Source organism: Brachycentrus maculatus, unplaced genomic scaffold, assembly GCF_059751285.1.
Source record: "Brachycentrus maculatus isolate JH-2025_06_01 unplaced genomic scaffold, ASM5975128v1 h1tg000269l, whole genome shotgun sequence".
Taxonomy (NCBI): Eukaryota; Metazoa; Arthropoda; class Insecta; order Trichoptera; family Brachycentridae; genus Brachycentrus; species Brachycentrus maculatus.
In genome coordinates this window covers 1,740,927-1,753,672 of record NW_028281020.1, presented here as the reverse complement: position 1 = coordinate 1,753,672, position 12,746 = coordinate 1,740,927, and the positions used below count along the sequence as shown (strand labels likewise).

At 34.3% G+C, this 12,746-nt stretch overlaps 1 protein-coding gene across 1 annotated transcript; it reads right to left on the bottom strand.

Annotated features, from left to right (window-relative positions):
* Positions 1-109: 109 nt before the first annotated feature.
* On the bottom strand, positions 110-11,766 carry Tsf2 (transferrin 2). The gene is made up of 17 exons (XM_088266480.1): positions 11,620-11,766; positions 11,085-11,239; positions 10,221-10,340; positions 9,482-9,637; positions 8,499-8,632; positions 7,824-7,984; positions 7,497-7,641; positions 7,097-7,414; positions 6,844-6,958; positions 6,279-6,443; positions 5,876-5,950; positions 5,381-5,561; positions 5,216-5,300; positions 4,320-4,501; positions 3,591-3,734; positions 2,993-3,164; positions 110-2,453 (listed from the first exon to the last, which is right to left on the bottom strand). The coding sequence occupies exons 1-17, from the start codon at positions 11,687-11,689 to the stop codon at positions 2,210-2,212; spliced, it is 2,622 nt and encodes an 873-aa protein (XP_088122606.1). The 5' UTR covers positions 11,690-11,766; the 3' UTR covers positions 110-2,209.
* Between the last annotated feature and the right edge of the window lie 980 nt (positions 11,767-12,746).

Here is a 12,746-nt window from a genome sequence, read left to right as displayed (position 1 = left end):
ACTATACTACGTACTTTTATTTTTCTAAGCAGTGTAATGAGTCTCGGTTGCCATTCAATCTTCTTTTGGGCGAGAGAATATAGATTATATAAATAAAAACACTAACATCTCATTTTATAAAATTTATTTGCAAACCATTAATGTTTCCAGTGTCAGTTCTCTTTCATAGACTTAATCCTTTTGTAACTTGACTACAAATTATTATTTCATCCAACGACTCTGCTTGACTTGAATTATGAGAATCCTACTTTAGGTAGCGTAACCTCCTATACACAAGACAAGCTACTGTCATAATACATACTTCAATACGAATTATGTGCGTCTTTTGACTTTTCACCCGCGACTCCATGTAAATTCCTTTATGAATAGGCTGCATAGCTATAAATGAACGACAAATAAATACGCGACTATCTAGTAACAGTCGCTTGTCGTATGCATGGGGTTATATGTTACAAGAATTTAAATTCATCCTTTTAAAACACATTTATTTTGGTATTCACAAATTAGGGCTAGTTTATTGTGTACAAAATATCAACATCAATAAATCGTTTTATTCGAATTGTGATTCAGATCTCCGATTGTGATTCAGATTGTTAGCATTATTTTGTGAGATTCTTTTTTTTTATATTACACAATATGAAAATAATTGTATTGCATACAGATAAAGATATGCAATTTGATCATTGTTTGACCATAATAAATGAGATTCTTCATAATTTTATTTTTCTTTAAAACGTTAAAATGGACGGAGTAAAAATGAGAATGATCATCATTTACATCTATATACATAATACATTATCATTTAGAATGATAGCATTAATTTTATGTATTTATTACATTAGGTAGAAATTATATATTTTGTACCACAAATTGAAAAAAAACTAGTTGATAATTAACTAGAATATAGAGATTGTTTTTAAAAGATGGTGGAATATCCTTAACATTACTTAAATAATTCACCTAAAACTAAAACAATAAGAGTAGTACAACAATTATAAACAATCATAAAAAATGAAGGACGGATTAAAATTGAGAAGAAAAATAAAATCCAAAACAGTAAAAAAATTCACTTGTATAAAAATATAAAATAATTATACATACTCACTCAATATACATAATACTATTTAGTGTACAACTTGGTAATTTATAATCCGGGGAATGTTTAAAATGGAAATTTTCTTATAAACAATATAATTACTAAAGGACGGATATTATGCAAGTGTAACATAAGGCACTATGTCAGTATAAATCTTTCAAGGTACGTTTTTTACAAAAAATATCATTGCAAAAAAAAAATCTTTTAACATTTACAGTCACCAACCTATAAAACACCTATTCTATTTTAGAATTCATACAAATGAAGTCTGGTATATATCTGGTCATGATATAAAAACTCAATGTATTTTAGAGGCACTGATACTTTTGTTTAGCTACATGCTAGAATGAAGCCCGTATTAAGTAATTCATGTGTAAAATTTAAATTCGTTTTACTAATAAGCAATAATACCTATTCACACGAATATCAAATTAAAATATAATATATAAACTGTATAGATGTGACGCCGTGTAATTTTAAAAGCATTTTCCCTCCATGGGTAATTGCAAGTTGTCATTCTATAGAAACTATGCACGCATTCTGCTATAATATATATAGCTAATTCAATAAATGTGCTATCCAATAAAGTTCACTTGTTCATTAGTCCTATGTATGTAAAGGCACTTATGCTAGATTTCAATAGAGTACATCATTAAGGTAAAACAAACACCTTATGCTGGATTTATTTAAATTGATTGATATTTGTTCATCTCGTTAGCCACATACGGCAAACTCTGGATTTATTTGGAAAGATAGTAAAAAAAAAATCCAGACAATTGATTTCCCCATTAATCCTATGAAAAAATGCACGAAATTACAATTATTTTCCTCTATTCACACCTACCGATGAATTGTAGTTACCTTATGAAGTAGCCAAACATTTAGCTGAACGGACATTTGATCAAAGTAAATATTTTAATTTATTTATAATTCTAAGTGTAGTGGTTTAAGATTCATATTAAGAAATATGTTCCGCAAATGATTGTTTTTAAAATGAAAATCGTTATCGTTATGAATTTTTTCAAAATATGATATAACCCGGATAATCCGATCCCGGTAAATGGAAAGTCTGCTATAACATGTTAATTATTTTGACTAAGGCTTATGGATGGATTAGAGGAGTAATTTGAGGGCGACTAACAGGAGCACAGAGAGTGTGAGGATGTGTGGAGCAGCAGAGTGATGGGGAGCCAGGGAGGTGGAGGGGGAGCAGTCGGTGAGGCGGTGCGCGCGCATGAACACACGGCCCAGGTAGTGAGAGGCGCTACGGTCGTCTCCCGTCAGCGGCCGGAGCTGGCGGGCCGCGTCAGAGAATATCAGGTCCGAGTACGGCGGCGCAGATATGAACATGCTGAAGCTGAAATTCAACATGATGAAAGTATATCATTATACATTCAGTTAGAAAAATGATTGTTCACATGACATGACATTAGTGTAATTTTAATCGCCGTAAAGTCAAACCCTGACAGTATCTCCTTTATTTTTCAAGTATTGTTGGATATGATAGCCATACTGATTTTAGTGTCTCGTTATAGCCACAAGATATCTTTTTCACCCGTATATCTTTGTGATCTTAGCACAACACCACCAAAAGCTTGTTGGATTGAATTCACAAATTTCCAATCTTTGTGCGCCGACAGTGGTTTTGCATTTTTCCAATTCATCATAATCAAACGTCATATCTCATTTGAGACAAATTTCATCAGTTATGAAATTAAAAATTAAATTATATTTACAAAATTTAATACAGGATACAAAAGAGTTGATATAATAATAACACAGTAAATCCAATTTCAAAATATCAAAATCCTTTTCTTGCAGGGAATTCGTGGAGGAAGATGTTAAATTACCATTTGATTGATGAAATCTAGTAAGAATACATGAATTTATTTGTACCTGAACTCATCAGGTGCAGTGGCTCCATAAAACTGCTGCGCGTAAAGGAAGAGGTTGGTGTAGGCCTTGATCTCAGTTTCATTATGGCCATCTCCCCCTCGAGTGACCATGGCGTTAGCGGGAACTTTTCCCAAGTTGCAGCGCTCAAACTCACTAACACCCGCTCGAGTACCTGTACAGTAATCCACTCAATGAATGACTCAACTTCACTCTTATTTTAAAAGAAATCACACAAGAGACTATGCTACTCTGAAACAAATAGATTTTCATATTGGGAAAAAACCATAGTAGGTTACATTTATATATATAAAATAGACTTGAGTTTATATTTTGGCGAAGATTGCCAAGGAAAGGATACTAGACTCCTGTGTTACCGGTAAAGTAGTCACAATATTGTATCGGGTTGTGGTCCCGTGGTTAGTGTCGCGGACTCTTGAGTCAGAGTTTCTCGGCTCGAACCCACTCTATCACAATTTGATACCTATTTCTAATAATGAGCTGCATAGGCTTACAGAAATAGTATGAAATTGAGGTATTTTTGTAAATAATAAAAACACAAATATTTCTCTTTTCTTTAAAAAAAAATATGAAAGTTTACCATCGGGGCACAGCAGCTGGAAGTCATCCCGCAGCGTGTTCCTTGCCCACCACTCTCTCCTCCGCCCCCCGGCAGTCTCTGCCACCGTCGAGTGCCTCACGAAGGCCACGTCACCACCTCCCTCAATCAAACAACGCAGGGCTCCTATGAACATAGTAAATATTATCAATTTAAGGATCCCCTTATTTTTCATGGATAATTGATAATCCTGTGTCGATTTTATTTATTTCACAGGTTCATCTTTAGAGTGAGTTTTGATTATCAGAAGAAAAAAAAACTAGCATGGACATAGACATCTTCTTCTTCTAACCCTTATCCGCACCCAATGGTGACTAGGGCACTGCAATGTATTGACGCATTATCTTGATCGTTACTTTCATGAAGGCAAGGTAATCACTCCTGTGCTTCATGGACCAGTTCAGGGTAATTAAATAAATATTAGTGTAAAATCACTAATAATTATTTTCACCCCCCCTGGGAATCGAACCCGGGACCTCCAGTACAGTAGCTAAACACGCTAACCATTACACTACGGAGGCGGACGGACATAGACATAGACATACACTCAAATATATAGTATTTATATTTAGTTACAACGGATAGTGAAAATTCACATTTTCTTCTATCAATTTTTAAATTTACAGATCTTTTTTGCAACTGACTAACAATTAAGCGCTACAACTTATGCGGCATCACTAATCTTATTTCTACTTGCGTATATGGACTGACCCATGTTGCCATAGTAAGGCTCCGAAGCGTCTCTTCGGCAGTGTCGGAAGGAGGTCCCATGGCACAGGCGGCACAGCGGGGCATGCGGGACCCCCGCATTGTACTCGGGGGACACGGCGCCCGGCACACAGGACCGCGAGAACCACTCGGCCGCCGCGCGTGCTGCGTCACAGCCGTAGGGCCTAAACAGTACAAACATATTTTGTATATTAAAAGCATTGATAACTTTATGGTATGGTAATAAAACACTCTCCTTATCATTCATTCTTAACTTTGTGTAATACAAAAAAAATATTTAAGTGATATTACATAATGAATTGATGATAAGGAGAGTGTTTAAGAGTAGAAACAACCCATTTTATTGCAAAAAGTTACTTTTTTCATCTGATGGAATGACGAGTTTAATGCAAGTAATGTATCCACACTTACCAAGAAATATGACTAACGGGCCCTTGGAAATTGTGCGGACATTATATTCCAGTATTTTATAATTGGTCTCCAGTTTGACATGTGTTAGTGACAAATGGTTTTTGTGCACATCAAAGTGCAGCAAGTTTAGTTACTATTTTTTACAATAAGCAAGGATGAGATGTTATCGCGTAATTATAATTAATTGATGGTTTAATATGGTTAATATGGACAGATGAAAACACCAATAGTTGTTGTGCCAAGTTGTTAATACATATCGATAATATCCCGATTTTTATAGGTATATTAATTACCAGTCAAGTACGAATACAACATGAGAAGCAATATTTTTCGGCCAATTAATAGATGGTACACTAGGAATATTTTAAATCACAAAGCAAATGGTGCTCATAAACTATAAGTAGGAAAGTATATACAATAAAAAATTAAACATAAAAAAAAAGTCAAAAGAAACATTTCATACTGACCTTATCCAACCGTTTGATATTAAGTAAGCAAGAGGATAGACCCATCCAGCCGCAGTGTTGATCCCGGAATGACAAGTGTTCTTTCCTGTAAACAATTACGGTAATTCAATACAAATTCACCAAGGAACAAAGCTCTCTGTGTACATGATTAGATGTTATGTTTACCTCTGAGGAAAGTAAGTTCAGTATCAGCATCCTGCTCTACAGCGACTGCCACAGCATAGTAGTGCGTATTCCCGAGTCCGTACACTTCAGACAGGAAGGGCTCCAGAGAATAGTGTCGTGCACCTTCCCACACGTCCGCCGCATCCAACATGGTTGCATCGGCTATCCCGGAACGTATGGCCTGAAAGGAAACTGATAGGTCAACATTCCATCTAGTCTCAAAAAGCAATTTCTGATAAATGAAATCAGTTATTACATTAAATATTACTCGGGGGTTCTTGTGTAATAGGATTTTTTATTTTCATCTATTGATTCAACAGTCACTTTCTGGTAATATCTATCCATTTGTAATTAATTTTTACTTGGTAATACATGTTTGAAAATGATGCGGGATGCATCAAAACATGCGTCACAATAGATTTTAAGAAACAGAAGTACATATTTACCAAGTAATATTATTTATTTTATTTTATTTATGTTATTAAGTCATTTTACCTGCATGCAGTTGATTTGTGAGTGTCCCTTGTAGCAGACTAACTCTGGTTTTAACAGCTGCGCCTTCATTGCAGTCTGGAAAAATTGAACGAATTGATAGAAAGCAATGATTTTTACATTTATTAAAAATGAATAACTTCAATATGTTATATTTATGGAATAAGACACTGTGGATACAATAATCTTTGTACCCACAGTCGTAAATAAACCTAATAAACGCTCCAATTTAAGCTAAATTATTTTATTATCACTTTTATCACAGTTTTTCTAATATATTTTTTTTAATGTGATTATTTAAATTGATAGTTATAGAGAAAAGCTTTAATTTATTTTTAATAAAAACCACACACATATTAAAAATTAAGTAAATGAAAAAAAAGACGATATTCTACAACGAGCATACCCGCATCTTGACACACTTGTCCACCTCGGGCTCGGAGGTCACGCAGAGGGTAAGTCGCTGCACAGGACAGGCTCGAATAGCGAGCACCGGCGCCTCCGCCTGCCCCAGGAACCCGGCCAGCTGCTGTTTGTCCTCTGCAAGGCTCACCAGACCCCTTGTCGAGTCCTGTAAACAAAGTATATTAATTATCCCACCAACCGATATTCTGACAAAAATATAAAGGTTCTATGCTGCCTAAAGGTGGGGACTGACTGGAGCATTTTGTCGTAATAAAACATTCGCGGCGAGCATCCGAATTCGGATGGAGTACGCGGAACAAGCGGCGAGCAGCTTGGCTAGCTGTTCTGACTGCTCGCATCGCAACGTAACACGTTCAAATGATACGGTCAGTCCCCACCTTAAGGTTTTATTTTTCATAATACACAATACAAATTTGGGCTAAGCTAGATAATATGTATAAGGATCAGTCTTTTGTTGACTAGTGTACATATTAGTTTCTTGAGATAGATGAGTTTTAGTAGATAACCAACTGAATAGTAAAAGGTGAACATATTTTTTTACATACCTCCATTAGAAGATCTGAGCGAACACCGTAACGGGCGGATTCAAAGAGATCAAATTTCTCAATTGGTCGTGGACCCGTGTAGTAACTCTCTGTTGTACTCGGACTCCCACCAAATCTATTTAGAAAAAAATGTAATGAAAATATCAATCAGTAAAAGAAAACTAATACATAATAAATAGTGAAAAATACAGCATCTGTTTATTTTATATTACATTTCATAACTTTTAAGAGTAAAATGCATTTTAAAAAATACCTTCTGTTATAGAAGCTGTCGTTTCTTCCATCGTTTCCATATTCCAAATCTGATTGCATTCCAATGGGGTTGCCATACTGGTCTCTCTGTCCGACGGGGTTACCAAACTGATCTCTGCCAGCCACCGGGTTGCCCCACTGGTCCCGTTCTAAAGGATTGCCATACTGGTCCCTCTCCAGGGGGGGGTTGCCGTACTGATCCCTCTCCCGGGAGTAGGTACCTTCCGGATTACGGGGTCTGTTGTTGTATTCTGTAGAATTACTGCGGACGACCGGATCGGAATAGAATTCAAGTAACTTTTGTAGGAAATTTTGATACCTAGAAATGACAATATTTATTAAGATTTGCATTAAAATCTGCATTAAATACAAGATTTACATAAACAGTCCATAATAATTACCTTTTCCTTTGGATTTCATTTTTGGCCGTGGATGTCACAATAGCATTAGATGGAGCTCTACCCCAATGACAAGATAAGTGGTCATGGATTGGTCTTTTACTTCCGTCCTTACAAAGCAGTTCGAATTTATCTGCTGATAAAGAGCCTGAGAAAAAAAATTATACATTATACCGAATAGCTAACAGTCAAATGTAAAATTATTTAAAATGAGTACTTTTTTTGTTACTTTCCTACTTAATCTGAAACCCGGTTAAAATATGTACTTTTGTTTTAGAAACAATTTTAAGATAAAAATGGCCAAAGTTAGGATCTTAAAGAATTACTTACTAAATTCTTGATGAGTAGCCAGAACATGTGGTACGGTGGTGTGCTTCAGAAAGGCCACGTCTCCGGCTTCTAAAAGGCACCTCATTGCTCCGGTGTACCCGGCATACGGGTCCCCCAAGGAGCAGCGCACTCCCGTACGCCCGACGCACAGTTCGCACAGCCTAAATCGGACATAAAACTATTTATGCAAACATTATGTAATAATTGATCGTCAACAGTTTTCACCTTCCCCTTCCGGTGATGTATTTAATACAACTCGACTTAAAAAATGAGAATATCAATATAAAATATAATAGATACGGGATAAAATCACCAATACACAAACATTCTCAGTGTGTGTAAGCGTGTATGCGTGCCGTGCTTTGCGTATACGCGCATGTCGTAGTGTGTTTACGGCACCAGTAATATGCAATCGTTTTACGCGGTGATTGTGATGCTACGCTAGCTATTGCAGCTACTTGCAATGTATTTTTTCTCATTAACAAAATTGTTACATTTCGTCTTCAACTACGGTCAATAAAAGCAACATTTAGGAATATTCACATTTTTCCCGGTTTTTAATTATATTTTCATATGGCGTACAAAATACATATTACCGTTGCACGCGGAAGTTTTATTAGCACCGTAAGGGCTAGTTATTAAGTGAGGAATCGTGGAAAGAATCGGGTAACCTACTTGTCAGAATTATCTCCGATGGGGTTGTATTTATCAATGAGGGCATTTGGCGCACAAGAAGGACCGAAGAAATTAATTACAGACTTTACATGGTTGTTGCAATCAATTATTTCCATTCCCCCCTGATTTATGAGCTGAAACAGAAATAAAGATAATTCAAATTTGATGTTTTTATTGTATTTTAATAAAATCTATTTTAAAACTGACCCATCTAAATTGCCATATTACAGGAATGGTTTTTTGAGAGATATTCCCCCATCACGTATGATATTTCTATATTCATCATTTTGAGCACATACATAAACCGGATACTCTATAACTACTAATATTGGAGAACTCTTACATGACGCGATTGTAACGTAATTTATTTTTGTTATGATAATATTACAGAAAGAAAAATGCACATTTAATTAATGTTCATTTTATGTATACATAACTATTTACACAAATAATTTATTTAAATTAGTTTTCATCAAAAGTATTGACACCTTTGTCTGATTCCATAGTGCGGTGGTGAGCGCGTTTGTAGTTAAGTTACGTTAATCACATATTTATCTAATATCACCCTGGACTGGTACCTTAAGCACAGGACCAATCACCTTACCTTCACATAGTTAATGATCTTGATAACACTGCGTCAATAAGATACAATACCCTATGCACTATTGGGTGCAGATATGTGTCAGAAGAATGGAGATAAATAAACTAAATATTTAATATTATTTATAAATTATAAACTCTGTTGGGTACAAACATCTGTATAAATTACTCATTATTTAAGTCTTAAAATTGAGAGATGGAAAAAAAATAAACTGTTTGCAGTGACAAAATAGTGATTTTGATGTCAAAAAAGTATTCCCATAATTGGCAATCATACGATACTTTACGTAAGGTAGCCAAACCTACTAATCAATACACTACAGAGGTGGATTAATTAGCTATTTGGAAACAATTTTTTTTTTAAAGGATTGTTTCTTAATTACCGTATGTATGGGCAAAACCCAACCCGCATAAGTTCCAACTGCCGGGAAGCATGCCTTCTTCCCTCTAAGTCCTTGTATACCATCTTCACCAATACCAGTCCCCTTCTTGACTACGGCCACAGAATAGGCGTGTCGTAAACCACCTAGCTGAGTCTCCTAAAAAACGATTTACACCAATTTACACCAAAACATTCCCAGAAATATTGTAGTAAATTTAAAATCCTAATAACACAAGGAAATAAAATTACATTAAAACATAAAAGTATAAAAATATTTCTATGAATATAGTATAAAAATGTTTTTGATTATATTTACTTCCAAATACAAATCAATACAGTATCACAAATGTAACCCATAAAACAAAATAATTATGTATTAAAATAAATCATAATAAAACATGTGTCTTCAGTATACATGCAGTGCGAGAAAACGCACAAATTGAGTGTACTTTTCTAAATGTTTCATATATATAATTTTTCATATTTTTGAGAATTATTCTTCATATAATTGAATATGAGAAACAAGTTTTAAAAAACTGCCATTATCAAATATAATTTGGAAGAATATATTTGATAGTGGCAGTTTTAAAATATAAGTCAGTTTATTTTTCATTTGGTATTCTCTCTACTGCATCTACCGTATAAAGATAAAAATAGATATAGATTAATAATAATTACTGGGGTGAATGATTCAATAGTTTTTCAACTGTGGTTTGTTTTATTATAAGTAAAACACTTACTTGGATAATTGGAACCAGTGAATGAAATCGACCAGCTACAAAAACTTCTCCAGAATCTAGAGATGTTATATCTGCTTTCTCACTATCCAACAAGGACATGCACTCATCCTTGTCAAATGCCTATAAATTATATTCACTTTATGCAACAAAATTGTATAATATTCAGGTGCGGTACATTGATTATTTTTTAATTATGAAATTTTGACAATGTTTTTGATGTATCGAATATTACATAATATTGGAAATGCCCAAACTTAGCCAATAGTTAACAACAATAAAAACATTGTCTGCATTTCGAAATTCAGGTTTACAAAAATATTCAAGATCCAATATTTTTTTGGTGATGGGGGGGGACATTTCACTCTGAAATTTTAAATGTTTGTCAAGAATTTTTATGACATGAAAAAATCCTATAGTAATATGTAGATTTTAACCAAAAAAAGGGAGACGAAACTCAAAAATAGATTTCGATTCCCAATAATGAAGATTCTGCCAATATCGGTAAATCTATCAAATTTTGATAGGGCAACTCTGAGTGGAACGAAGGTAAAAAAGATAAACCACTTTCTATTTTCAAATCTGGAACTATTATTTTTATTTCAGGAAGTAGTTATTTAGGGGCATGTTAAAGCATGAAAGCAAAAAACCTTCTCTCACAACCTGTGAAAGTCTCAAATAACTTGTAGTCTTGGAATTCTTCCTCCAGATGGCTCTACGTAGTACAAGGAGTGTTTTTTCCAAATATTTTAAATGCGTACAATAAACTGTAATACACTTGTGGCCCGAACGCAAACAGTTTTGCCCGTGGGCTTGAGTTTGCCAACCCCTGTTTAAACTCCACAATTATCCCTATAGAGTACTCACTTGATGACATAAAAGCCTAAGGTATTTATCTCCAAATAGTTGGCGATCTCTTTCAATGGCTATTGAGAGATTTCCGCATTTAAATTGTTCTTCAACATTCACAGTACACCAAACAAGTTTATCTGAATTATCCAGATTATCAACCAAAACTTGTCCTGCAAAAATGGAAGTAAGCTTATGAAACAATACACATTAAATTAAATGGCAAAAAATATATAAAATAAGTGACTTTAAATCATAAATTAAGAAATAAAAAGTGTGACTCAAAATTAGCAGTCAATTGTCACTAAAAGGGGCGGATCCTTAAGTACGTAACAAAGCTATAATATTATAATTCTAAATAATTATTCATATTACTAGCATATAAATAAAACATTTGTAACTATCCCGATCAATCCACCATATTATTCATAAATAAAAACTAAACAAAACATATTAATAATAAAAATGCCAAAACTTAACCGTCAATTTTATCAACATAAACATTGCGATTAAACCAATATGCCTGGTCTATAAATGATATCAGATTACTTACCTAAAAGCGTGTGAATGGAACATAGTAAAATTAACCACGAATATAAAACATTACGACAATTTGTATCCATGTTTATAATTTAAAAAAACATTACGCACACGCCCTTCGTGACAAACACACAAATAATGCCATAGAAAAACACCAACCAAAGATATTTAAGTATACCACCCACAGACTAACTATTTTATATAAAGACCGCCAACTACCTCGATTTTTTATGGCTGGAAGTGATATTCGCCAGCGGCCGGAAGTGACGTAAACGGCTAGAAGTACTAAGCTCCCGGCTGGGCGTGACTTCGCCGCGGCTGAATGTCAAATCCACCCGCCGAAATATTTATCATTCATTTTTCAGGTTAAATGGTATTTATATTGAAATTTGTTGTATAACATATTTTCAAAATTATAATTTTAATATTACAAAGAAGATATTTCACCATCTAAATTTATTCATTTCAGTGTAAACAAAAATAGAAAGGTCACGGCTAAAACGCGACATTTATAGAAAGAGTTCAGGCGATTAATAATGGTTACTCAACTCAGCCTTACAATGGTAAATGGTAATGGTAACTTTTTTGAAATTATTATCTCAAACTATGTATAAATTTAAGGCTTTTCAACAAAAACAAAAACGATAGAATTTTCAAATTACTATATTATATTTAAAATTCTAGAAAATACAATATTTTAAAAGGCCGGAAGGAGTGCCCACCACTTTCTGAAGTTATGTTTCTTAACGGGGGTGCCAGCGCCCCTTTGTGGGCGTTTTAGAAGTCTGGCTGGGCGTTTTTAAATTTTTTGCATTTGGGGGGTGCTGCAGAAGTTCAAGGGAGCGTTGTGTTAAGTAAGAAAAACTACACTTTCATACGCAAAATTTAACTTTAACTTTGGCATAATACTCAATATTATGAAGTTCTTCATAGACGGATTTCTATTTTTCTATCGATAATTGTCTATAACCATAGTCTGTCTATATTTATTTGAAATATTTGAACAACTTGTTGGTATCTCGTATTTTTCGTTCCCGTTTTGGTGTTTTTGTTAGTGTATTAGTGTGTCTCGTCATTTTCTGGTCGTCTTTTGAACAATCTGACGTTTACGAGTCGACCCCCCCTGATACCACCTGTTAC

Excerpts from the sequence above, each read along its gene's own strand:
- Tsf2 (XM_088266480.1), bottom strand. The coding sequence starts at position 11,689 with ATGGATACAAATTGTCGTAATGTTTTATATTCGTGGTTAATTTTACTA. Across the intron at positions 6,444-6,843 it reads GCTCAGATCTTCTAATGGAG|GACTCGACAAGGGGTCTGGT; the intron begins GTATGTAAAAAA and ends CTTTGTTTACAG. Across the intron at positions 4,502-5,215 it reads ATATCAAACGGTTGGATAAG|GCCCTACGGCTGTGACGCAG; the intron begins GTCAGTATGAAA and ends TGTACTGTTTAG.